Source organism: Aythya fuligula, chromosome 5 (genome assembly GCF_009819795.1).
Source record: "Aythya fuligula isolate bAytFul2 chromosome 5, bAytFul2.pri, whole genome shotgun sequence".
Classification (NCBI taxonomy): domain Eukaryota; kingdom Metazoa; phylum Chordata; class Aves; order Anseriformes; family Anatidae; genus Aythya; species Aythya fuligula.
This window is the reverse complement of record NC_045563.1, coordinates 7188684-7215309: the sequence shown is the minus strand read 5'-3', so window position 1 is coordinate 7215309 and position 26626 is coordinate 7188684. Positions and strand designations below refer to the sequence as shown.

The 26626-nt window shown below is 39.1% G+C and overlaps 1 protein-coding gene across 3 annotated transcripts in view; it reads left to right on the top strand.

Annotated features, from left to right (window-relative positions):
* The window catches only part of PPP2R5E (protein phosphatase 2 regulatory subunit B'epsilon), a 76549-nt gene that overhangs the window by 38696 nt on the left and 11227 nt on the right, over positions 1–26626 (top strand). For all 3 annotated transcript variants that reach the window (XM_032187827.1, XM_032187826.1, XM_032187825.1), the window contains exons 3-5: positions 8452–8648; positions 21010–21111; positions 23017–23109. In XM_032187827.1, coding sequence (XP_032043718.1) covers positions 8452–8648; positions 21010–21111; positions 23017–23109 — 392 coding nt within the window. The remainder of the gene's footprint in view (positions 1–8451; positions 8649–21009; positions 21112–23016; positions 23110–26626) is intronic.

The following is a 26626-nucleotide window of genomic DNA, read 5'->3' as shown; positions in this document are numbered from 1 at the left end:
ATTAAAAATACACACTGAAAACAGCTCAAAGGGCTCTAGGCGTCCTTAAAGGAAAGGAAGACAGCAGGAGCAGGGTGACCCGGAGGAGCACTGAGCTACCAGTGACACTGTGCTCTACATCTGTAACTTAAGAAATCATTTGGAAAAGGAGATGTTTGTTTACGCTCTGTTCCTGTCTCAGGTGCTTGTTAGGCGGTTTAGCATAGAGGAGCTGAGCAAATAGAAGGCATTTTGGAGTGAAGTTCAGCTGCTTTTGTACCTGCTTTACCTGTAGCTTTTGCAATTTAAATGTGTACAGAAAAGCCTGAATGTTGAATTGAGGTTTGCAGCTCCTCTGGTAGCCACTGAAGGAACCAGTGGAGGGTTTGGAAGAGCAGGCACGTGCAGCTAGAATTGGGCAAGGAGTTGGACTTTCTAGTTACTGGTGGTGGAGTCTCAAGATTTTTCATGTAGAGTCTCGTGTTTGTAATGGAATATAATGTGACAAATTATATTTGGGGGTTTGTGAATATTTTAATTCTTAGTTTAAGGATGTTCTAACGCAGCTCCAGGAGCTCCTGAAGTGTGAGCTTTTTGTACCAGATTTTACTGTTTTCTTCCAGCATACAATTGGGTTGGTGGGTTGTTGTTGTTGTTTGCTTTTTCCATACTTAGATAAATTACCAGGCTGGTGCCTAAAAAGAAGAAAATAAAATCCAGTAAGCAGACCTGTGCTTGTTTTTACATAAACTTGGAAAATAGAAGATGAACAGTTTTTTTTTTTTTTTTTTTTTTTTTGTGCATGTCTAAAAATGTTTAAAACTTTTCTACTATTTTTTTTCCTTGCCCATGGAGAAGACTTTGAAAAGAGCCAGTTACGTCTTTCTCATCTCATGGTGGAAGATTAGGCAGAAAGTGTATGGGAAATGTGTCCCTTTTTTTTTTTTTTTTTTTTTTTTTTTTAATACCTCGGTTTGGTACCCCACGTAACCAGCGGGACACTCATGGACAGCAGTTCCTTCTGGTACGGGTTGAGCAGACCCAGTGACTTTACCTCTTCTGAATGAAGGTTGGCTTGTACTTTGAAAGTGCAATTTGGTAATAATCTACTTAACACAACTAGCATGAACTTTCTGAGCCAGTGTAAAAGAAACTTGAGTCAGCTCAGGAAAATTGGCCACAATAATTCTTGGTGTTTCAGCAGAGTATTTTTGTCTTATTTGGGGATTTTATGCCACGTATGCAATTTAGGAAATAGAAATAACATCTGTATTTCTGCCAGCCTTTTTCACTTCTGTTAAAAATAAATAAATACATATATATATAAATCACTGGTATTGAAATATTAATAAAACATGGGGGAAAACAGAAAGCAATCCACAAAAACTGTGATCACTTTAGGACTTAAAAAAAAAAAAAAAAAAAAAGTGTTCTTTGACATTGAGGTGAACTCAATGTAAATATTGTAATGGGATTATTAAAGTTGTCACAGTGTCAGGAACCTAGAAATATGTAGATGCTTAATCAAATCCAGACCCTAAGCAGTAATTCATTCATTGTGTTTTGCTTAAACGCTTCTAGAAAGAAAATACGGGAGCACAAGTATTCTGCTCTGTTAATTGTGTTACCTAGTCTCCACAAAACTTTTTCCTCTGTCTTTTCTTGCTCATGCCTTACCTCAATCTGTTTCTCTCCTGGTCTTTTAATACATTTTATGCTCTTACTCTGCTTCTTTGGTTTCCCACTCTCCCCTTCTCGTAATACTTTAAGTTTTGTCATTCTTTCATCTTTTCCAAAATATTTCAGTATATTTATCCACTTGATCTTCTATCAGTTTTTCCTCTAAAATTCATGTCATTTGAATTCTTTTCTGTACCTTCTCTGCCATCTTTTTTGACCTGGATTGGTTTTGGTTTTGGTTTAAATGTAGTTGTAGGAAGAATAGGTAAACTCTGCCTGTCTTGGATTATGTTGTTAGTCCAAACTTCCCATTCCTTGAAGAACTAACAAGGGAAGGTTGAAAAATATTGTCAGCTTAAGAAGCCATTGCTGTTTGGTTATGGAGAAACACGGTGATTATTAGTACTGGCGTCAGCGTTGCTATATACTGCCGGGTGTCCTGTGAGTCACTGTACTTTCGTGGGGCCCAGAACAGCAGCTGATGTACCCAAATACCTGATAACCTCTTGTTCCATGAGGTGCTGGAGTTCTGATTTCTGTCCACTGTGTGTTTCCTCAATGGCTTATTGCTAGCTGAGATGTTTGGTATCACTTTGTTTCATAAGGGTTTCATCACGTTAGGCTAGTGATGAATAAGAGTACCCAAACTTAAAAACCTTGTGTGCTTGGGAAGCTTTCTGCTCACATCATTAGTGCTAATTTGCATTAATACAGTCCTCTTGCAACATGTGTGGATGCAATAGTGTTTTGCTATGCATCATCAGTAGCTTGACAAGTGAGCTCGTGGTCCTGGTCCACTTCCAAGCTGAAGGATGTCCACAGTACAGGTACCACTGGCATAATCAGGAGTGGGAGGAACATGTATTGGTCATACCCCAACAAAGCATAGCCTGAAGGCATCTCTTCATGGAACCACGGACTGCCATGGCTCTGGATTGAGCTGTATTGGCACATGAAGAGGCTTGAATTGTTGTATGCACCATGCCTGCTCTGGAAGTAGGCAAAAAGTTTGGAAGTTCCATAAACTTTAAAAACATAGTTTTTAAAAATACCTTTTTATTGAATTTTTTCTCGTTGTCTATTTGTTCTTAATTCTTGGTCTTGCTATGAAGGAAACAGCCCCCCTTCATCCATGTGTTCTATTCAGAGACTGAAGTTCGTAATATTTTACATGCATGAATAAAGGCTGAATTGTGTTTAATATATTTAAAAGTGTGTCTATGTCCAAAGATTCAGGCAGCGTATATAGCAAAGAGTGCATCTATAAGAAGTAGCCCCTGTTGCTTGTAATGCTATTCTGTACACACGCAGGGCACTCAAACCAAATCCCAGATCTGTGCTGTTTTCAGACCACTTGTCCCAGTAAATGATGTTTGCTGAAAACCCCTGTAAAATGATCAGCAAGTATGAGCAAGCACTAAAAGGATTCGCAGTACCCAAGATCCCTGAGAAAGCACCTGGGAGATTCCCACCTGGTAAGAACATGCTCGGTTTGAGCAGGGAGATGTTTGCAGTCAGGTGAATAATTCTCAATTTTCTGATTGATGATCTGAAGGGACACTGATTAAGAAGCAAGGTGATGGAGCATATCCTCTGCTACGTTTCTGCTGTGAATTTGAACGTGCTGGAAGCAGCGTGTTAGTGTTGTGCTTTGCTTTCTGTGCGTGTTCGCTCATGAAAGTCAGCTTGAGTTTGTCCCACTGTGTTTATTGCTGTGTGAATAATGTTGGTGCTGGTTAGGCTTCGTGTATGTTGAACACAACGTCTCGCTGCTGCCCTGCCTAATTATTAAGTAGAGAATGGATTGGGAAAATGGCTTTAAAAAGAAGTCCTTATTATAAATGAATGATTACTGACTTCACAAAGCGTTCATAATATTGACAGCCAGTCATGAAAATTAAATGAATGTAATCAGAACAGTGATTACTTTCCTTAAGAAGTGTGTGTGAGAGGCTGGAGGAAACATTTGTACTACTTGGCATCTCAAGACCAATTCTACCATGAAAAGTGACTTATGGAAATGTAGCTCATTATACCCTGGGTGTACATACGACAGGACCTTGAGTTAGCCAGGGCTTTGGGCTGAAGTTTACTAGGCCTTCTCATAAAGTGAACTCTTCAAAGAAGACCAGCAGACTTTTACATTCAACTTTCCAGGTTTTAGTTGAACAAAAACTGGGAATTTTGCTTCTTGAACAATAGGAACTTCATATAATATATAGGGGCTATATATTGCCAACAGTAATACACTGGAAGTGGTAGTTTTTCTAAGAACATTTTGATTTTAATTAATAAGTGTTTTGATAGCACGTATGGGCAAATCATGGTTTTACTTAAATATTTTATATATAATCTGCAGCATGTGTCTTGTTTCCCTCTTCTGTATGCCGTCTTCTGTCTTTTGTCTAACTTTTCCTTGCAGTCTCAGTGCTTGCTTATTAGTTCGGCACCCCATCGTCATCACTTCTTTGCTTCCCAGCATTACACCCTTCCCTGCAAACTACAGCCTGAAGTGGATCACGGGGAGATGATTGAGGTGTTCAGTATCTCTCTTCATGTTTCACTGTCACTGCAAGGAGCATGTTCAGAACTGCAGCTCTCTGTTCCCTGGATGCAATTTTACAAGTTTGCATAATTTGACTTTTCCATGATCCAAAAACCTATTACCTGTAAATTATTTTTCTTAAAGTATGCATGTAGCATAAACACTTTTATTTACTTTATGTTAGAAAGTTGCAATGAAAGTATGCTCTCATTTTTCCATTTCTTCATTTGGTAAAGGAGCTGGAAGGCAGAGACTGCAGAGATGATTGATGAGAAGGGATGGGCTGGTTGGATTAGGATTGTTTTGGAAAAAGGCTATCAAGAGAAACTGAATTGCTTTGGCAATTTTAGAATTAGTGTTCCAGTTATTGTAGTGACAATTATTAGTCCATGCCTGCAAAATTGGTGGTATTTTAGGTCAATTTTTCTGATCATTTTATAAAATACTTCATTTTTATTGAAGGTTTTAGAATTTTTTCGTATTATTATTGTTCAGACTTATGAGTAGGTGCTGTCACTGAGCTAGTTTCTTCTGAATCTGTGAGTACTCAGTGTATTTCAGAAGCTCTGTGCTGTGTTTAAATGGCTAAGGAGAAGACTGACAAGCTTCTCAGCATGAAATTTAACTAGTGGAAGAGACCTTTTTCCGAAAATGAGCTGTGTTCTCACAGTCATCCAGACAGAAGCTTATCAGTCTTTAAATTTAGTTCTTAGTAAATGTATGCTCTCCTGAGCATTGGGCATAAATCACACAGGACACTTAGTATGGTCATTTTGATTTTACTTTATATATTATAAAAGTATTCTAGATCTTTATACAGATTTATTACTGCCCTTGCTCAACTTTCTGTTCTTTCAGCTGAAAGTGGTTACAGTGGTGATACAGAAGGTTACTAAATTTCAGCTTTTATATGTTTTGTTGCTTGTTAGCACAAGAGTAAAATGTTGCAGTATTCATTGAAATCTCTGAGTAGCTGTCTGCTGAGAACAAAACAATTTGCTGTTACATCAGCGAGTTGGGAACCTCTGCAGTGAGCTGCGTGTTGCATTTCAGGCTGTTGCACCGAAGAGTTAAGCTCCTCTGTGGAGCTAGGTCACACCTGTACCCCACGTAGTAAGTAGTCTTGGATGTCCCTTCCTAATGATCTTTAAGTTAGGGTTGTATGCCTGCAAAAGAGGCACCGGAAGATGAAGGAAAACACCAAACACAAACAAACGAACCTCCAAAAATCACAAAACTCACCCTCAAACAAACAAAAGTCCAAACACCAACTAATGATATGGTTGTGGAGGGGAAGTTGGGAGCATGGAATACCAACTTTATTTACACTGCCCCATACGTGGCCTCCAACAAGTCTACTCCCAGAGACTTTTCCTGTTCCCAGGTAGAAAAATCAAGACATTAGGTGTTACCTGTTCCCAAAGTACCTGAAATCCTCAAAAACAATAATAAATATTATTACATGAGACTTGTTGCAATTTTATGTTGCAGTGTGGATGGCAAATTGCTTCGTAAACAAAAGCAGTTTTGATCAGAACAGGTTCGGGGTTTTTCTTCATCTTTGTTTTGTTCTGAAGAGCTTGCCCATATAGTTTGTGTGGCTTGCTGACATGGTGGGTCTGACGTGGAATTAATGTAGTATTATTCTATGGTAGCTTTTCTTGAGAAGAATTTAATTATATTTTTCGTTTCTTTCTCACACCCCCAGATACTTAGCTGAAAAAGGACAGTAAGCTTTTATTAGTTACTTTAATGCTTTAGGTTTTTTAAAAAATCCTTATTTAATGGTGACACTACAATAAAATGAATGCAGTCTTGAGCCTGGTTATAACTGGTGGTGAATTGAAAATCTTAATGGATTCTCATTTGATTTCAGCCTGTGTTTGTCTCTGACTAGGGTGTCCTTGTTGGCCAAAGTAAATGCATGCAAGCTATGTGGAACAATGCGAACAAAAACCCATTATGTTTATGTAACATCATAGATTTTATTGATGCCATTTACATGTTGTAAAGCCATGTCCTGCACTAGCATAAGGAAGAGTGCAGGTTAGAACTGAACATAATGCTCTTGAGAAATAACCAGTTGAATTCTTTATCTCTTTTTTCAGCTTGTTTTTACAGTCTGTCTTTTGAGAGAAGTATTTAATCAATGAATTGTTGATTGATTGCTAAGAACAGTGAATTCTGAAATCCATTTTCCTTTTTCTGTATCATTTGAGGGCAAGGAACAAAGAAAGCAGTAACGCATTAGTTCACAAATACACATGTTCCTTAGGCCTCTCATCTCTTAGACTTCAAACTGGCTTCTACCTTGGAAAGGGCACTAAAAGAAGTGATCTCTTTTGTAATGAGTAAGGGCTGATGACTTTCTCTGACTCCTTGACTTACCTTAGGTTTCAGGACAGCCTGCTCTGAGAGACCTTGCCAGTGGAATGACTTGATGGTGCCCTGATTTTGTTCCCTTCAGTTGTCTTGAGTGTCTGGGGGGATTCTTCTCCTGCACAGCTCTTCTTGATGGAGTTCTGCAGGGCCACGTTGCTTCTGTTCCACAGATGAATAAACCCTTTGGGAATGTGGGGTGAACAATTAAGAGGAGGATCTGAAGTGTGGTGTCGTAACTATACAATTTTTCTCCCCCTTAATTTTCTTTAGACAGAGCAGTTGCTGAGCTTACCCAAGCCTAATGAGTAGTTGACAGGTGCATGCTATCTTGTTTTGTTAGTTAAACTTTGCCAAGATCTTCGTTGTTCTTTGTGTAATACAGTTTGAGAACTATTGAATCCTGTCACAGCTGCGTTGCTGTGTATGGAAGGTTAAATAAATTATTGTACTTGTCAGTTTAGAAAGCATCTAGCATATTTATTTGTACTGAAATCTGTATTTATTCTTTTCAGTGATTAAGCAGTGCCAGGAGTTGATGCGAAGTACATGTATTATGACCTTTTAATATTTCATAGGTCTTATGATTTGAGACTAGTAACTGTCGTGTATGTGGTTTTAAATTAGACAGATTTGTGTTTTTTTGTCCTTAAAAATACTGTAAAGCTACTAACAGCTTGCAGTGTTTAGCAAGTATTTCTTGACGTGATGTGTTCTGTGTCTTAAGAAGTTTCATCCTAGGTTGGCTTTTAAACTTGTGTCCAAGTTTTAAGAAAGAAATATCAGTTCTTTACTACTTAATTTTCAGTTCTTTACTACTTAATTTTTCTATCAACAATTTTTCTATGATCAACAATGTTTTTCATTTGCATGTGGTATTGTTGCTTTGAAGATCACTTGCTGACACACCATTTGTGCCTTGAAAACAAATTAAAAAAAACAAAAACAAAGAGGTAGATCAAAGGAAGTGAAGTACCCTCTAGTTTGAGGGCATATTTCAGAATAAAAATGCATATTTAATTTCTGCAGCTCTTCTGTATTTGTTAACTTCTTACGTACATGAACAATGAATAAACTGAGCTTTCTGTGCACTTGTGATAAACTTGGTAAACTAACAAACCACTAAGAGAAGCTGATGTTCCCTTTATTACTTTAAGTCTTACCCGCTGAGAACTAAGAAAAATGAGAAAAAGTTGTAAGTAGTACACTCTGCTTACTTTATTGGGCAATTAAATATTAATATTCCGTGTGATATTTTTCCTATTAATGCATACTGTGTGTTTGTAATACAGCAAAAAGGCCTCACTGTTTCAGTAAAATTGCAGTTGATTTTGCTATGGAAACTGTCAACGTGGGGGTAATGATTGAGTCTGAAAAACTGTCTGCAGAATTAGTCTTACTGTATGTTCGTATAGAGTTCTATATTCATGTATATTCATACGCAGTTCTAAGTGACGCAGTATTTTTGGAAGTAGCTATTAATCAAATGTGATCTGACAGTTCTTTCATCTTCCTTTGGTGTGGAAGTTAACAATGGGGAATGTTAGCCTCCTGTGAAAGTAGTGGTGTATTGTATTAAGTCTTGAATGCTGTTGCATTTGTATTTTCCACTCAAGCCTGGACTTCTTTTGTGAACCTTATTTTCTTAATAGCGGTTGATTAACTTACTACTGCAACATGTTGTTTGAGATCGCAAACACAAAATAATAATATAGTTCCTACAGGGGGTGGGTGCATTTGTTTATCTGAGCTCTGTTTTATGAAAACTGCATGAATGCTGCTTTTCTTTGAAATTAATCTTCAAAAAGAAATCCTGTTTCATATAAAAAGATGCCAGACTCACCAAGATTTCCTTTCTTGTTTCATAGACGTTCCATCTTCAGAGCAGCCTGAACTGTTCCTAAAGAAACTTCAACAGTGCTGTGTCATTTTTGACTTCATGGACACGCTTTCAGACCTTAAAATGAAAGAATACAAGCGCTCCACTCTTAATGAACTGGTGGACTACATTACAATAAGCAGAGGCTGTTTGACAGAGCAGACTTACCCTGAAGTAGTTAGAATGGTGAGTTTCTTCTTTCTCATGGTCTCTTTAAATCCACTTGCAGCTCCAGTTACACGTTGTGGGCGAAATTGAACCCTGGAGTAGGTGGATTAAATGAGGCCTTTGGTTTGTGTTTTCTGCTAGACATCACTTGGGGATGATTCTCCAAAGGCAAAGTTATTAATTTTTATATATATACTTAATTAAAGTCAAGTAAATGATGGTTATTATAGTGTAAGAAGTGTATGAAAGGAAACCTGGCTTGTTTCCTGATCGAAAGACCCAGCAGACATAATATCAGAGCCTGTCTTTCTCCCCTGTACCCTTCCCTCCCCAGTATAAATAATGGAACAATTTTAGAATTTTCTTTTCTTTCTTTGAACTTTATCCAAGCATTTGAGTTTGTACTGAACTCTGAGATAGCTCAAAGTATGCACGGGTAATTAATTTTAAATAATAAATGGTAGAAACGTTGTAATAGGAATGGTGTGAAAATTTTATGGGTGTATCATGTAAAAGCCATACCTTATACATAAATTGTCAAATAATGGTATTTTCAATCTAAAATGGTAACAGAATCAAATGCTATATTGTGAAGAATATTCATTATAATTGGCAAAACCAATCTATGTTTTGAAATGTTTATTCTGTACTGCCGTATGGAACTCTTATAACCTGCTATCTAAATGAAAGGACAATTAGTTTCAATGTCAATTTGGTGATGTTGGTTTCCTAATGGTGGTACCAGGTGATCATGGAATCCACTGGCTATATATGTGCTGTGAGAAGAGAAGCGTGAATAGATTTTATATTGCAGAATATGTGTTCTTTATTTATTTCCTGGCATGCAATTACATGCTGTGTTGCTTGTCTGTAGTATTTAGAAGTAGCTGAACATTGTGACAGAATCATCCAGCACTTAATAGTGAATTGAAAAGCAAACAAAACAACAAACAAATGTTAAGTGTGTGTGGAAAAAATCCTAATATGGCTTCTTAATCTGTCTGCATTTACACAAAGTCTACAATTACGTGATGAGACTGCTCCTTCATCTCTCCTGCTCTTCCGTTTTCCCTCCTGTGCTGGTACAGTCTTCTGAAGGAGCTGCTGCTTTTCAGTCATTTGTGTTATTTGTTCAGCATGAGGTCTAATGCACCATTCAAATACTGTCTGAATACAGAGTTCCTAGTCCATTGCTGAATTCTTCTGCTGGTGCTGCATTGTAGCATCTGAATGGCTTGCAAATGGTACTTTATTCTTCCTGGTACCCCTCCAGGTGAACTGATGAGATCATACTTCCTGTATAGACAGGACACTGCACGAATAACTGCAGTAAAAATGGGTGCTTTTTTGGTACATAGAAGACACCTTGAACCTTGCTTTCTGTAAGAATTTGGTATTTATTTCAATGTTTCTGTTTTTGAGATTATATTTTCTCTTTGACTTTGTTTATAGCATTTTTTTTACCATAGCAAGAAATAAGAAACATCTGATCAGTAACTGCTCATAATTCGATTTGAAAAATATTAGATTTGAATAATATATCATAACCTGTGAAGCAATCTGAACATGAACCCGTAATGAGACCCATTTGCTTGTGTGTTCTACAGTCCCTGCAGTCGCCTAGGTTGATTCACAAAACTGTTTTTATCTTAAGGAAATGAGGCATTGCCTAAATAGTTTGAAAAGCAGTTTTAAATAATTTACTTAAGTGTAGTCTCTAACTGTGATATAGAGCAGTCACTGCAAGTGAAGACAGTGTGATTTTTTTCTGGTGGATTTCAGATATTTGCTACTGGAGATTCAGGAATTTCAGTCCATCATTTTTGATGGAAAAGCGTTCTATCTTCTCCTGTATTCTCATGTTCCTTTCAGTGCATCCTGCTCTTCTTATATCTGGACTCTAGTGCTGAACTCAAGCCACGTTTTATCCTCGCTGCCATGGTACTTAAGAATGGAAAGACTGAAGATATTCTCAAGCCCTGTAGCTGGCTAGTCAGTAGCCCAAGCCTAGTTTATTTTTCAAATAAAAAAGATGCCTAACTCATTAGGGAAGTGGACATATTTTTTTTCTGAAATAATTTCTGGAGAAAGTTAGAATCGTAGACCATCATGAGGTGAAAGGGGGGACCCGCAAGGATCGTCAAGTCCAACCTCTGGCAGATTGGACTGCAGGTATTCTCTATTTTACAGGTGGGCTATGTAGTATAAGTGCTATTTTTCCTCCTGGTCTTTGCCTGTAAAAAGCAAGACTTCTCCAGTATTGAAGTACTGAACTGAGTGAGTACAGTTACACAGGTCACAGAGGCAAAGGTGGGATTCCTAATATTACAGAAAATAGGTTTTTAGCATAGATTACCTGATAAGCAGCAAACATTAGTCTGATTTGGTGACAGCAAGTGCTGTGGTGTGATGTTTGGTCTGACTTTTCTATGCAATAAATGCATCTTCTTGTTTCAAGCAGAAGGTGCTTACACTGTAATGCCAAGACAGACGTAATTGGACGCAGTTGACATCTGGAGGTCACCTGTGCAACTGCCACCATTGTCTGCTTCCTAGAATTTTCATCTAGGTCTCCAGCTGGGTTCACAAATGACTTGTCAAACTGACAAGCTCTGACCTGTCACGATAGCCAAGAAAACAGCAGCATCTGCAGCCTTACCAGATCGGTGTCTGCACTGCCTGCCTGCCACAGTTGTCATGGGAGTGTTGTGGTTGAAAAACCAGTGTCTTAAAACGTACCATAACAGAGCACAAATGTTCTTTTTTTCTTTTGGAATGTCTTCCTGATTTTTTTTTTTTGCGCTCAGATCCTAGGTTGTGACATGAGTGCAAGAATTAATTGGGCTACTGAAATTTGGAATAGAAAAGAAGAATTCTAATCACAGGGGAAAAGCAAGCAGCTGTTCTGCAAAATGTGGCATCATTTAAGAGCAGAAGAAAAAATGCAGCGGTCTGAAGCTGATACTCTAAAAAAAAAAAAAAAAAAAAAATACTTACATTTATAAAGAAGAATTAATGGCAGAAGTACTTTCTTACCTTAGTTATTTAAAACGTCAAAATAATTGGTATCTCTGGAAAAGCCTTAAAGTTTTACTAAATTCATGTATATTAGTGTTCTGTTTATGACCCAAATTTTCAGATTTACAGATACTAGGATAGAGGAAAGCTGCCTATCAAATTCATCAGAAACTCAGACTTTTAATTACTTTTAAGATGTGGTACTGTCACCATATAAGGATTTGAAAAACAGTCGTTTGGGGTAGCTAGCATGACAGCACCTGGGCATTTTTACTGTTGGTCATCTTAAATGCTATTAAAACCTTGCTTCCTAATCATAATATCACATTTTCTCTTCTGTGTATGATATGATATTGTTTATAGCTCGGTTTGAAATCACCTGGCTATTTCTCAGCCTGTGTGCCTGCTTCTGTAAACCACTCACTTCAGCTTTTGGTATATGTAGAAGTGCTGTATTGTGGTGTTTGTTTATTTTAAATTACTAATGGTCACCAAAGCCAGTCTGCAGCAGCTTCATCACTGTCATCAATATGGCTTGATGGGGAGAGCTGCTGGGATTGGTGTTACTGGCGTAAGCTGGACACATTTATTCAGAAGGGTGCTGCTCAGCGCACAGCCCCTGCAGTTTGGATGCGTTGTTCAGGAGGGCACATGACATTCTCTAGAATTAGGCTAGTCTTAGGAAAAAAGGTCCTTGCCAATTAAAACACTCTCTGCTAAGAAGGAAATGCCAGTAATGTGACTTTATGAGCCAGTAATTGGACACTTCGGCTAAAATTTGATCCTGTCTGAGCAAAATGCAGAGGCTTAAACTAATGATGCCAATTTTGCTGGTAGATTACGCCGTGGTAGTTGACTGAAATAAATGTTTGTTGTTATCTACAGTATCCTGCAGGGTGTACATAGTACAGCTTTTTGTGTTTTCTGGAGATTGACTTAGATTGAGGAAACTGATTTGTTTCATTTCAAAAATCAAAAGACCGTGGAAATTAGCAAGTTGTTAAACTGAGAAATCTGGATGCATCTTCTCGTTGGTGAGGAACATATAAGCTCTCCTCCTTGCCTCTTCAGAAATTGGGAACTCAACCCAACATTTTCTGTGATGTTTATGTAACATGCATAGATGCTTCTCAGCCCATGAGAGTTGGTTAAACTTTTTTGAGAGGTAGCTTTTATAATAGAGAATTACTTTGGTCTCCATTCCTGTAGGTGCAGAAATATCTCTAGTTTCCTATTGTCCTCTCCCTTTTCTCTAATGAATAATCAAGTAAAACAAACAGCAATCTCTATAACCAAAATCAAATACCAATATATATATATTAGGTGTCTTGTGGCTTACAACACAGAGAAAGAAACTTCGATTAAGTGAATATCCAAGTAAATACCACAACTTGCCGTTGAAACCTCAGATTCTAATTCTTTTCTGTAGACATAAACCCAGAGGAATTCCCTTCCTTTTCCTGCAGGAAGGATCCTTTCAACAGATGTAAGACCAGATTCTGCTCTGGAGCTTTTTGTGACTGATACACTAAATATAAAGAATACCTTACTAAGCCATGAATTTTGGGGCATGTTAAAATACTTTTTTTCTTGGCTATTTGTTGTCTGTTGATGGGCATTATGAATTGCTTTATAGTCTGTAATTTTGCTTATGTCCAAGTGTTTTTACTCAGCTGGGCATCTGAGCTCCACCACAGCTGCTCTCTCACTCCCCCTCTGCAAAGAGAAAGGGGGAGGAAAATATGACGGAAAAGACTTCAGGGTTGAGATCAGGACAGGGAGATCGCTCAACAATTATTGTCATGGTCAAAACAGGCTCAGGGTAGGGAGACTGGAGAAATTTATTGCCTATATTACTAACAAGTTAGAGCAGTGAGAAACTAAAAACAAACTAAAGACACCTTTCTCCCATCCTCCTTTCCCCAGGGGTGCAGGGGAACAGGGGATGGGGGCTGCAGTCAGTCCCTGATGCTTTGTCTCCGCCGCTCCTTCACAGTCCCTCCCATGGGATGCCATCCTTCCTGAACTCTTCAAGAACTGCTCCCACACGGCTCCGTCCCATGGGGTCTATCCCCCAGGAGCAAACTGCTCCAGCACAGGTCCCCCACGGGCAGCAGCTCCCCCCAGCCCCCCTGCTCCTGCGTGGGCTCCTCTCCACGGGCTGCAGCTCCGGGCCGGGGCCTGCTCCTGCGGGGGCTCTCCATGGGCCGCAGCCTCCTCCAGGCCACATCCACCTGCTCCACCAGGGACTCCTCCACCCATGGGGGGGCTGCAGCATGGAGATCTGCTTCATGTGGGACCCATGGGTGCAGGGGGGACAGCCTGCTCCACCAGGGGCCTCTCCACAGGCCTCAGGGGAACTGCTGCTGCCTGCCTGCAGCACCTCCTGCCCTCCTGCTGCACTGACCTTGGGGGCTGCAGGGCTGGGTCTCACTCCTTGTTCTCCCAGCTGCTGCGGCACAGCAGGTTTTTTCCTTTTCCCTTTCTTAAATCTGCTATCCCAGAGGTGCAAACAACACTGGTTGTTGGCTTGGCTCTGGCCAGCATTGGGTCCATTTTGGAGCTGGCTGAAACTGGCCCTTATCTAACATGGGGCAGCTTCTGGATTCTTCTCACAGAGACCACCCCTGCAGCCTCCACTACCAAAATTTTGCCATGTAAACCCACTACAGTGTTACACCCTATGTGCTAAATATTCATCATACTTTTTTTTTTTTTTTTTTTTGCTCTTGGCTAGAACTCTTTATGCAAGTCTATCTTTATTCAGTCTTACTTTTTCAGTTCATCGAAATCCCTTTGCATTTTCTCCTGTTGGTTCAAATATTTGATATAAAAATATAACACTGAATGTCATTTTTAGGGAAATAAATAAAACCAGTTACTCTTCTAAGAATTGACAAATAATGCATCTTGTCTAATACAAATTTGATATATCTTCTGGAAGTGTGCGAAATAGTAGGAGTTGATCTTCAATTCAGCTTGAATCAGAAGAAGAAAAGATTGTTTTGAATCCATCCCAAATGCTGAAAGGAAGCTGCAGTGTCCTGGGACACCCCCCAATGGACTTGGAGTGAAAATTTTCACATGGGTGCACCTGTGATGAAACAAACATGCCATTGAAGTTTACAAAAATACATAAAATCATTTGGTATTATAACTTATCTCCTCTTTAACCTGAGGTTTATAAATTCTATAGAAGCAAGAAAAGAATCTGTTTTCTTTTATGCATTATTTCTAAATTCCTGTTAGATGCTTTATAATATTCACATTCTTTATACGCTTAGTTTGTATTAAAAACAATACTTACTAAAGGAAGAGGCTCCAGCATTCTCTGTTCCTTTCAAAAACATCAGTTGGAGGCAGCTCCTCTTGCAGCAGTTGTCCCTAATAATTTTTCTCGACAGTCTGTAATTAGGTTTACCCGTATCCATTATTCCTCCCGCTGGTTACATAGGCCTCTCGTTCGTCAGACTTTATCTGCATAATAGTACAGTGGCTTGGTCTCAAGCAAAGAAGCAAACTGGAACAATATTTTTATTCCGAGGAGTACTTGGATGTCAACTGCATTTTTTGTTTGTTGGTTTTGTTTTGGTTTTGTGGAAGACGGGTGTGCAATCCCACCCTCTGTTTTGGCTGTGCCATCTTCTTGAATGCCTTCCTAGCATAGCACCTGCCAGCAGGCTCAATGTGAATCTCCTGGGGGATTGTTTTCTTGGGTTTTGAAGTTCTGTTTTGTTCCTGAGGTTGGAGTCTGAGACGGTTTGAGTTTTGTGATGCGGTCTAGAGTTCAAGTTCATGCACTGGCAGACTTCTTGCTCTGTTGCCTGCTGTAGAGACAAGGGTCCTGCTGGTACTGTGCGCTTTGGTTTGCCCAAGATAACTGGGTTATTTCTATGATATTGTGCTGGTATAGAATTAGGTGGCATGCATTAAATAGATTTTTCTGAATTGTCTCAAAATATATTTACGAGGCGATAGTGGTGCATGGAGTTGTTACTAGCAGGGTACCCTGCCATGCTTTGGGTCTAGGTGACCTAGAGGGGAATTTCACAGCTCTGGTTTCCAGCAGGCAGAAGGTGTACCTGTGAGCCTAGGGATATGGCAGTGTTAGCACTTCTAACTCAGATCATCTGCATGCTTTCAAAGTGCATCTCCCATTTGTTCTCACTGTACTTTGATGCTTGTCATAGAGAAATCTTGGGGTTTGTGAATTACATTCGTTCCAGACAAAATGTGTACTTCAGGAGCCTGCCTAAAGCTCTCCAACTCGCTAATGGACTTCAGTGCAAGAGATCACTAGAAAATAAGTCCTCCCTCCAAATAGAGGTAATGTGGGTTTTTAGGACCTGAGCACCAGCCATTTTGTTGTACCAACCTGCTCCAGTTGCACGTGCCTGTTTGCTAACACAGCCATATCCTAAGGATCTCAGTTCTACCACCTGCACATCTTAATGGGCAAAAAGCTGCTGCTACTGCTAAAGTGGGTGATAAGAAGTCAACAAGCTTAGGAGACCTGATCTAGAGCTAAAATCTTGCAGGTTTTTGATAGTATTTTTAGAAAAAAACATGAAGAGGACCCACCTGCCCAGTGGTCCAGATAGTTGACTGTGTTCATGGTCCATAGTTCATGTAGCCTGGCCAAAAGTAACACTGCTGGGCAAAAAGAAGGTATATAATAATGTTTATGTTAAACTCTGACTGTATTCTGGCAAGAGTGGTGCAGACAGAGACTTGACCATTTTGTGTGACTATTTTGGCTATCTTAATGAGAATTTTTGATGCAGCGCACGGTTCAAAAAAGGGAAATAACAGGGAGATGGTCTGGCTTTTTATACATACCCCAATGCATCTGGCATGCGTTATTTGGAGGGGTTATGAAAATACAGGTGGGAGCTTAATGGAGGGTGGCAAAAACAATCACAGGATTCAAAACAAACCAACATCTGCCTGAGCTCTGACTGTTTAGCATCAAAGAGGTTGAGAGGTGTCATTTATATAAATGTGTGTGTATGTATATGCGTTACGTATGCATAATGTAAAAATACATACACATATAGAGACATGCTGCGTATGCAAATATGTGTATGTATATATATATGTATGTATATGTTGAAGAGATCTGATGGTTTAACAGGAACCAGTGGGACTCAGGCTAGTTCAACCTTGAAACCAAAAGTAGTGCCCTAGTCAAATTAGTAGTAAATCTTCAGGTTACGAGAGCTGGTGGAATCATGATATGTCAAAATAAAATTGGGCTTTTCTTTTTGTAAGATGTGCTGTCAAACTTCTGGGAGCGGTGTAACGGGATATAAAGAAAGATTACAGCTGAGTGACTGCAGTAGTCACTTCGGGCTCTAAAACATGTAAATCCATGAGCAATACTAAAAACAAAAATGCAAACCCGTGTATGCAGATGTGCTTCAGAAGGACGAGTGCCAGTGCCTGTTCCATGAGATGTTGTGTCTCAGTTCCAAGAGTTTCACATTTGCTCTGACCGCATTTTGTTGTTGCAGTGTGCAGGCGAGTTTAAGCAGTGTGTGTGCACAGATATCCAGTTTCAATCTCATATGCGCAGGGGGTTTATTTGGACAGTTCCACATACCGGTAACAGAAGAACAGGTGTTCCTTGTGCACTAATTCATTTATCTTGTTTTATATAGCTAATACATTAAACTTCCCTGCATGCACACTGTTTTTGTTTCAGGGTTCATTCAAGAAAACTATTGCTGATAAAAATCTTTCTTCCAAACAGCACGGAATATGAGCACCGAGTTGAAATTGAATTTGTGAAGGGTTTCTGCTATAGCACTGATTTTATTGTGCCCCAGTGAGGGGCAAAGAGAGGGCTTCTCAAAGCAGACATTTATTCCTGACGTCAGACTTAAGCTTCTTAGCACTTTATTTTCAAAAAGTTAATATAAATAATAATATATTTACATTTCAAGTATAACTATGGTGATAAAATCAGAGCATTCTTGAAGCCTGTTACTTTCAATTGTGTATTCATACCTTTGTAGTTGTGGATTGCCAGGTACCAACCCTTGGATCTGTCCAGAACTTAGGGTTCATCCTTTGTGGTGGTACCAGAGCAGCCTTCTCTATCTTTTCATTTCAATTTTAATGAATTGATACTTCTTTGTAATTGCCTGGAGGTTTTGTCAGAGTTGTGCCTGAGTGACACAGGCATTGAGCTCGGAGGCTTCTGGGCATCTCCAATTTAAAAATCAATCACGTTGGCTTTTCCCACTTGATACTGGAATCTTACTTGTTGCTGATGGATTAATTTCACTGACCTGTTAAATTGGTTTCTGGCACTTGGGTGTTCAGGTTGTGGGGAAGGAGCAGTAAGCTGTTTTGTGCCTGCTTTGATGTGATCTCCTGTAAGGAGCAGTCCTGGAGAACAGCGTGCGGACAACTTGGAGCTCACGGTAGGGAAGATCTGTCATGATGGAGCTTTCTAGACTATCAGGCTTCAGGTTTCCCTTGCAAAAATAACATCAGGGCTTGGAGGCGCTCCTAATCAGGGGAAGATGGAAGTCGGTATTGATTGGTAGTCATTTGTGTTGGCCGTGGGAGAGGAGTCATCAAGGACTGCGTGCGCAGCCTGGCAGGGATGTCCTTTGGCTTGATAACCGGCCGGGGTCAGAAGGGAAGTGATTCATCCATCTCGCTGAAGGAATTTTGGCACATTGCTTGGGCCCAGGGATGAATACTAAATAGCTGCCTTCTGCCTAGCGGAGAAAAATTACTCTTTCCAGCTCTGAGGCGGCACATCCCCACCTCCGTGTGACGGCTGTCAGTCCGTAACGCACAGCTGGGCAGCTCGAGGACTTGGTGCCTTCAGTTCTCCCTCGGAGGCTCGTAGGCATCAGGCACCCAGCGGCTGCTGATTCACAGGAGCGTGCTGCAAATTGGCACTGCGGGTAAGCGAGCTGTCGTGCTGCGTCGGGGTGATTAATGGAGCTGTAATGGCACGCATTATCTTTGGAAATGATGATCCCCCTGGGAATCACCTGAAGATAACCTGTTCTGTCTGTTCTCCTCAGGAGAATAGCTGCAGTTGGGCTCCCCATCTTTGCTCCTTGTGCAAAAAGAGAAAATTAAAGAGAACAAACTCTATACGAGGACTGTATTCTACCTTGCCTTGCATTTACTCCTGTATGTTGAATCTTTTATGTAAAATACTGCCTTTGAGTTGTCTTAAAGCTTCTGTCTCTTTTTAATGCACACTCCAGAAATCATTCAGGCTTTCTAACAAGCTTAAGGTTCAGGTGTCGGTGCTGGCACTTCAGTCGCTGTTGTTGAAACCTTTGTTGTTCTGTCGTGCTGGTAAGGCCCTGGCACTAACCGTATGAAACTTGGATTGCCTTAATTTAAAGCTTACAAGAATTTGTATTTGATTAACTTTTAATTCTGGCAGTACATACTTTTCCTTGCAGGTTTTGCTTGTGCCATACTTCAGCATTTGTTCCAGTTTTAAAATGTTAATAGCTGATAAATACCGATCTTTTCTGTGATGGTACAAATTTCATTAATCTGTATATCACTACATTTATATCTCACAAGAATTGCCTATTTCAAATGAAGTTTAAAGCAGAAAAAAATAGCTGCAGACTGCTTTTGATTTTGCTAGTTCCCTATTTTTGTTGAAGTGCTGAGAAAGTTGGTATTTTCAGATGTGAAGCAGTGACCAAAAAGGCTTCAGTAAGTATTGCAGAATCCCAGATGTTCGGATGGAAATGTTCCTATTGGTGCCTTCCCCTTTTTACTTGGGAATCTTTTGGGATTTCTTCTTTCTGTTTCCTTGTGCCCTGATACAGAAACAACTCTGTCCTCGTAATTCATCACTTTCCTTGTCTATTTGCTCATCTACCTTCTGTATCCTCAGGGATATAGAAGGGGGAGCTCAGGAATCTCTGAGGAAGGACAAACTGAAACCAGTGTCTTTGGGAGCGCTTACCTGGTTTAGAAAAGTCTTCTCTTAGAGGGGCTTTTGAGAGAACTGAAAGAATCAGGGAAGAAGATGGAGAAGAAGGAAGGAGAATGTCTTCTATTAAATGCTAGTAATCACCTGGCAGGTGTGCATACAGAACTCTCTCTGTATGTACGTTCAGTATGAGCACAGGCTGGGAAGTGCCGTATTAGGGTTGAAAGTCATGCGACTTGACAACAGATTTACATGGACAGGGAAGGCTCCTGTAACACTGCTTTAACAGTAGTGAAATACTCCCTCTTGTGGCAAGACGAAAGAAGTCCAAGCAGAAAACCCATCTGGCCAATCTTTTTCTGTGCTCTCTGGTTTGCCATATTTATTCTTCAGTTAGCCAGTTTTGTGTTTTCCCCTTGTGTCCGGTGAATATTCCTCACTGGTATGTACAACGTGTGCTTTCCTACAGCTTCTTTTTGCTTCATCCTTTTATTTATGCAGTTCCTGAATCTCTTTTGTTTATCTTGCAAGTTCTAAAACTTCACCTTAACTTACAGTCTGTTTTCATCAGTACCTGGATTGTTTTAAACTCTTGCCTTTAAACTGCCCTTTCGTATTAGGTTGCCAACATCCTGAAAACATGCCTTACAGACTAACTTTCGAATATTTACAGGAGTAAAAGGCTGGAAAAATAAATTAGGGTGCTGAAGAGTATGCTACTTCTGTTTCTTAAATAGATTAATTTGTCCGAACTGCTATGCAGGGGTCATGTATAAACAGGATTAGGAGATAACATGCTGCTTTTCCCAGCTGTTTGATTAACCAGCTTAGAGATGGGTCAAATGCAGTGGCAGAGTGTAAAGAAGGCACACCACCACCTTCAAAGTGCAGAAGAGGCCCTGCAGCATGTTTACAGTTTATCAGATTTGCTGCATAATAAGCTGTACACTCCATTCAGCAGTATAATTAACTCAGGAAACCACTCCAGTTGTCTCTGCTTTGTGAGGCTCGTGCCATCAGCAAAGCAGCCTCAGCAAAGTACCTCTAAATGAGATTAAGCAAAGTGAGGCAACCGTGAAGTAAAATCTGGGCTAAGCGACAAGCAAATAGTATTTGTTGCTTGCATTTAGTACCAAGTTCTGTGCTTGGCACGAAGTGTCCAGGCACATAAATGATGGCAGATGAGGATGATCACTGGGAAGGAAGGATGGGATGATCACTGGGAAGAAGTGTGGAAAGCTGGAGAAGGGGAATCCAAGGTTGCGAAGCGATGGGTTCCTTTGACCTATACCATTTATAAAGAACTTTGTCATGCATAAGTAAAACAAACCCTGCTTATGCGATAGAAGACACGTAGAGTAGGCATAGACACAGTCCTGAAATCTAGCACCTGTTTGAAAAACAGATCTCATTATTCTTTCTTTCACCTTTCAGGTATCTTGCAATATCTTCAGAACTCTCCCACCTAGTGACAGCAATGAATTTGATCCAGAAGAAGATGAGCCCACCTTGGAGGCATCGTGGCCACATTTACAGGTTTTTGATCATTTATCTCAAAAGAAACGCTTATAATTACTTATTGTATCTAATCATTTTCAGCAGGTTTTTTTTTAACCTGTGAGTCAGAACTAGTCTCCGAGATATTATAACAAAATTCTATTTCTGCTCTTCTAATGTTGCTCTTGGCTTTCAACACAGTACCTACAAAGACAGGAGAGTACTTTGTAAATTTGCCCCATGTTAGAACTTTATTTCAAACTCGAGTTGACGGTGTCTCTTACATTCTTGTTTTCCTTTGCTGATTTAAAAATTAATTTGTTTTCCAAACTGCTCTGATGCACAGGTATTTTTCAGCAACATCAGCAAAGGCATTGTGGGGATGCTGCTGCAGCAGTTCTGCTTTACTCAGGATAGTTAACTTTCGTAAAGAAAAGCATGCAGGCGTTGACTGCAGATCAGAAAAACAAATGAGAATCTACATCCCTATCTGTCTCCCTTCCTCTCTGTGGGTTGAAGTTTGCTTTCAGGTGGTCATAGCAGGATGCATGCTCACTGCTGTCTGTCATCACTTCCTCTGTTTCTCAAGTGTCAGTGGAAGGTATTTTGAACAAAAACATGAACTAATTTTGGAGAAAGACATCATAATTGATGGTAGTGCAGTAGTTTCTTTATAGACAATACAGGTGCAGATCCTGTCTCTGTTATCCAGGACTGTGACTTATGCCACAAGTAAATTTAGAAGAAGTTTGCCTGAGTAGCAGTTTGTGAAGTCTAGGAGTGTCTGTGAGCAAAGACATATGATTGATCTCAGCTTGAAACGAGTGTTTTATTTGACAGTTGCATGCAAGTATTTGCCTATGAGCAATTTGTTTCACTCTTTCGTTCTCAGATTTAGAATCCATCGGAACGTAGGTTTTTACCCCTTATTTATAATAAACTTCACAAAATAGAAATCTTAAAATCTTCAAGGAAGCTATGGACAGCTCTGCCTGCCTGGAAACAGCAGAGGCAGATGCATCTGTTATCCTGTGTTCATTGACATTGGTACTGTAGTTTTAAAAGTCACTGTTTAAAAGGAAAGGATGGAAAAAGAAATATCAGACAGAGAGGTATATTTGAATTCACATTTTGTTTTGATATTTAAGCGTGACACTCAAGTTTATGCCACTGTCCATGCAAGTTTAGGATGCTGAATAATTTCCTGATAAAGAATACTAAGTAGCAATCCCCCAAAACTGAAAAGGTGCAGTAAAGAGAATTGCTAGCTGGTAGCTCATCTCATCAATGACAGGTCAGAGTTGCTGTCCTACGAGGCCACTGGAGTGCCTTTCACTTCCTTTTTGCCTGTTTTTATACTCTTTTTCTATATTGAATAAAAGTGAGTAGTTTGGGCAGAGATCGAATTGCATGAAAGCAGGCAGGTTTTCTCCATCCCTCTGGCTAATTGTTACAGTAAGTTAGGAAATCCTGATTAAATTCTGTTTTGTATTTTTTTCCATGTTTCAAGTTGCCATAGAACACTACTCTAAGCAGTTTCTAAATTAAATCAAATATTTCCAACTGTTTCACCACCTCTTTCAGAATCATAAATTTCTGTATTTGGTATGACTTCCGCAGTTCAGAGACAGTTTAAATGTGCTTTCAAGTTACCCTGGTAAGCTTTAGGAGATGATAACAAGCATTACAAGATGGCAGTGTGTTCTTGGTGATGAAATGTCTCTGACTGGAGTTAAATAAGCAAAACTAACTTACAAAGCTTAAGTATTTAATTTTAACATTAAGGTAGCAATTTGATAATAGAGAATGATATTTTTCATTTTTAATCCTTCAGCTTTGTGGAAAAATAAGTATTTTATTTTGTATGGAAAGAATTTACTGAAACACTTAAAAATACAAAGAGTAATGAAGTCATAAACTAAAACATTTTTTTCCCTTTTGCAGCTTGTATATGAGTTTTTCATACGATTTTTGGAAAGCCAAGAATTTCAGCCCAGCATTGCCAAAAAGTACATAGATCAGAAATTTGTATTGCAGGTAAGCTGATCTGTTTTCTTTAAGGCTTCGTTTTGCTTTTGAAAAAAAATTGCTTTGAAAAGATGCTGTTTGGAATTTGAAAGTGAAACTCTATTTGCATCAGAAAATTATAAACAAGTGCTTACAATGCAAGTTGTCAAACTAGAGATAGAGGAAGTATGTGTGTTTATATGCAAGTCTCTGTTGCTGTAGATATATACCATACTTGGACAGGCTCCAGTTTTAATATGTTAATCAAAATATTTGACTAGCTGGAAGTGAGAGTGAGCTGAAAGGATAGCTGTTGAGAAATGAAAGCCTTTCTGTCAAGTCATCTATAAATGCTGCCATCTAGAGAGACTACTTTAACCCCAGTTTTAATGTCTTAATATTGTTAAAATATTTCTGTTGGAAGGGGAAGCTATTTTTCTCTACTGGAGAGCTGGCAACAAGGGCAGAAGTTCGTTAACAAGCCTGTTCCCCAAGTAGCATTGGAAACAGTGATGCTATAGTGCTTGGGGAGGAAGTAAATCAAAAGGCCATATAAAGTTCAAGCTCTATTAGAAGCATAGAAGTAGCATCAGTAATAAACAACATGGAACAAGGAATGGGAAGCTTTATCTTTGAAATTTGCTTGCCATTATGCCTGAGTGGAGGAGAGCCTCAGTCAGTGAGCTGGTAGCCACATAGCTGGCATGTTTCATCCTCCTCCTCCTGCTTCACGTGGAACTATAGCAGGTAGACTTCTCTGCTGGGGAAGTTTCTCCCAGACATCAACAGAAGTCAGAACAGAGATAGCTGAAGGAAGGTGTTTTCTGGGATAAACCAGGTAACTTCACAGATAGGCATCCTTTGCCTTTTTGTCTTCAGCTTTCAACAATACATCTGTCTTGTGTTTTCTGTTCCCACGGTGAATTAGTGGTTCCCATTTAGAACCACTAAATCAGATGGAACTTTGTGTTTAAGGCAGTCTGCAGCTTGCTTTTGAAATCATGGAAATTCATAAAGATTCCTACTTAGCTGGAAAAGGGAGTTGCCTTGGGGAGTGAGACTTGAATAAAAGCCAAACTAGATATGGCAGGAGAGACTCAGCGTTTCTGAATGCCTTTCTCTCACCTCTTCTTCATGGAGCTTTTACTTTTCTCTGTGATGCTCAGGCAATAAAGGTAGTGGTTTTGCTGCCCTTGTACATTACTCATATAAAAAATACCTGATAAACTTAGCAAAGAAAGCAGTTTCTATTCTTAAATTCAAAGAAGGGACTTCAGTTCCCTTCTTAATATCCCAAGACCTTCTTTCCTCTAGAAGAGCATTAGAATATGCATGTTTTTATTTTATCCATCTCCTAAATATGAGAGTGTTTTTTATGCGGATCAAACCTCTGTGGTGGAGCTTCCTTTTTTGTTCATCCAAATATTGATTTGAACAAGAGGTTGCAACAATCTTGTCATCCAGTGCCTGATGGAGATGTCAGAATGTGACTGGGGGGAAGTCACTCTTGGCAGGTTTTTCCAGGCTAATTTTATTTTGTTCAGGTAGAGCAGGATTGACTTAGAAGGAATGTTTGTGTTTGTCTTCCAAATCTAGAGAATAAACGTTTCCAGGTGCTCCTATTACATGCTGCTGAGTTTGTTTGTGACTGATGGTATCCTACTCACTTAAACCTTTTCAAGGCATTTTTATGGTTTGATGATTTTGATGATTTTATGATTTATGCCCTTTTATGATTTGGCACAGCAGGTGCCAAACACTTCTAAATAGGTCTATGACAAAGATTTTGAAGATCTTATTAGTCTTCAATAAATCTGCTAAATGACAGAATATATCTCCTGAAAGGGGGAAGTGTGATATTTTGAAACCTACGTATCTGAAATGGATGATACAACAATTGGAGCTTAAAAGAATTCTAAGAATTTGAAGCTCTTGCCATATGGTTAGGTGATGCATTTTTATATAGTGCTTCGTATCGTGTGTCAACTGAAAATTCATGTTTTTCTATCAAAAGTTCTGCTGAGCCTTACATACATGTGCAAATAGATATATTTCTGTGTCTATAAGCGTTTCCCTGTGGTCTATAGGAACTTGAGTGTGCTTGCGCTTCTTCTTGCAGTATTTTTTTGTATGCCCAGAGTTAGGAACCTGTGATTACAAATGACTTATATTGGAAACCAATTTGAGCCTTAAGAACTTAAAGCATGTTGGGTGTTTCATGACACCAGTAGTACAGCTGTGACAATCTTCCTAATCAGCTTTCTCTTATTTTTTTAAATTTGATGGACTTCTTTGAAATGGGCATTTTTCAAGTTTTTTTCTTGCTTGCTTCTTGTTTGCTTTATTTTTTTTTTGTTGTTGGTTTTTATTTGTTTTATTTAAATACAGATTTGTTGCTGGCTTTCAGCTGTGTGTTTTGCTAAAATGTTGTGCACTAACAGTGTAACTGTTCATTTCTAAAGACCGCTGGTACACAGCCTGAAATGGTTGGCAGTGGTTGCTAAGAGACTTGCTGTTGAAATACCTCCACAAGTATCTGTGTTGCTGTAGGTTGCTATTTTGGAAATTTTATTTCCCTTTTCTGTGTATGTTTAGTGTCAGAGTAGTCATGCAAATTATGGAAGTCTTGCAGCTTATCCATAAAAATAAGTCTTTATTGTTGAAAACTGATAACAAATTGGACAAATCAAAATAATCTTTTTTTTTAAATGACAGACTGAGTCTGACTTCAGTAACGTTTCCACAGAGGACCTGTATTACAGAACTGGAAATATAAATATTTTGCTCCTAAAAACAATCCAATAAGAAAATTAAAAACATAAGTGCTTCCAGCTGTTTGCTATCTTTGGGTGAAATTTGCTATTTGGGGAAGGATGAGGTGACTATTTATTTATTTAACTGCAGAACTGATTTAACGAATGAATGTGTTTATAACCTCGAGTGGGCAGCTGACAAACCTTGTAATTTCCTCATGAAATTCCCACCACAGCTCCTTACTGCAAGGAAAAGTGGGATACATCTGACACAATGAAAAAGAACACACACATCAGTCCTAAACCTAACTATTAGAAAGCAAAATCCCAGAAAGCTTAAGACTCTTTAATCATCTTTTTCTGTTTTTTTTTTTCCCTCCTTAACCTCCTCAAAATGGAGTAGCAGTTTAACAGAGATAAGGTAGCATATATAGACTTACATATCAACTTATAATAGGTGTTTATAATTTATCTGATTGTAAAACCAAGATAATTTTGTTTTCTACCATTCCTGTAATGATTTTCTGACAGCATCTTAAACATTTGTAAGGTCTCTTTAGAATATTTAATTTCTCTTGCAAGATAGGTACTAGTTCACAGTTACTTTATTTTTCATGTAAGAGAGAGATCCTTTTGATTACTAGCTTAGATTTCATTATTTTCTGTGTAGTTGTTTTTTTTTTTTTTTTTTTTTTACTTTGTTTACCTTTAAATTCATTCCAGCTGTCTGCCAAAATAACAAATGTTGTGGTGTCAGAAAAGATGGAGAAGGGGTGAGGTGAGACTCAGATATT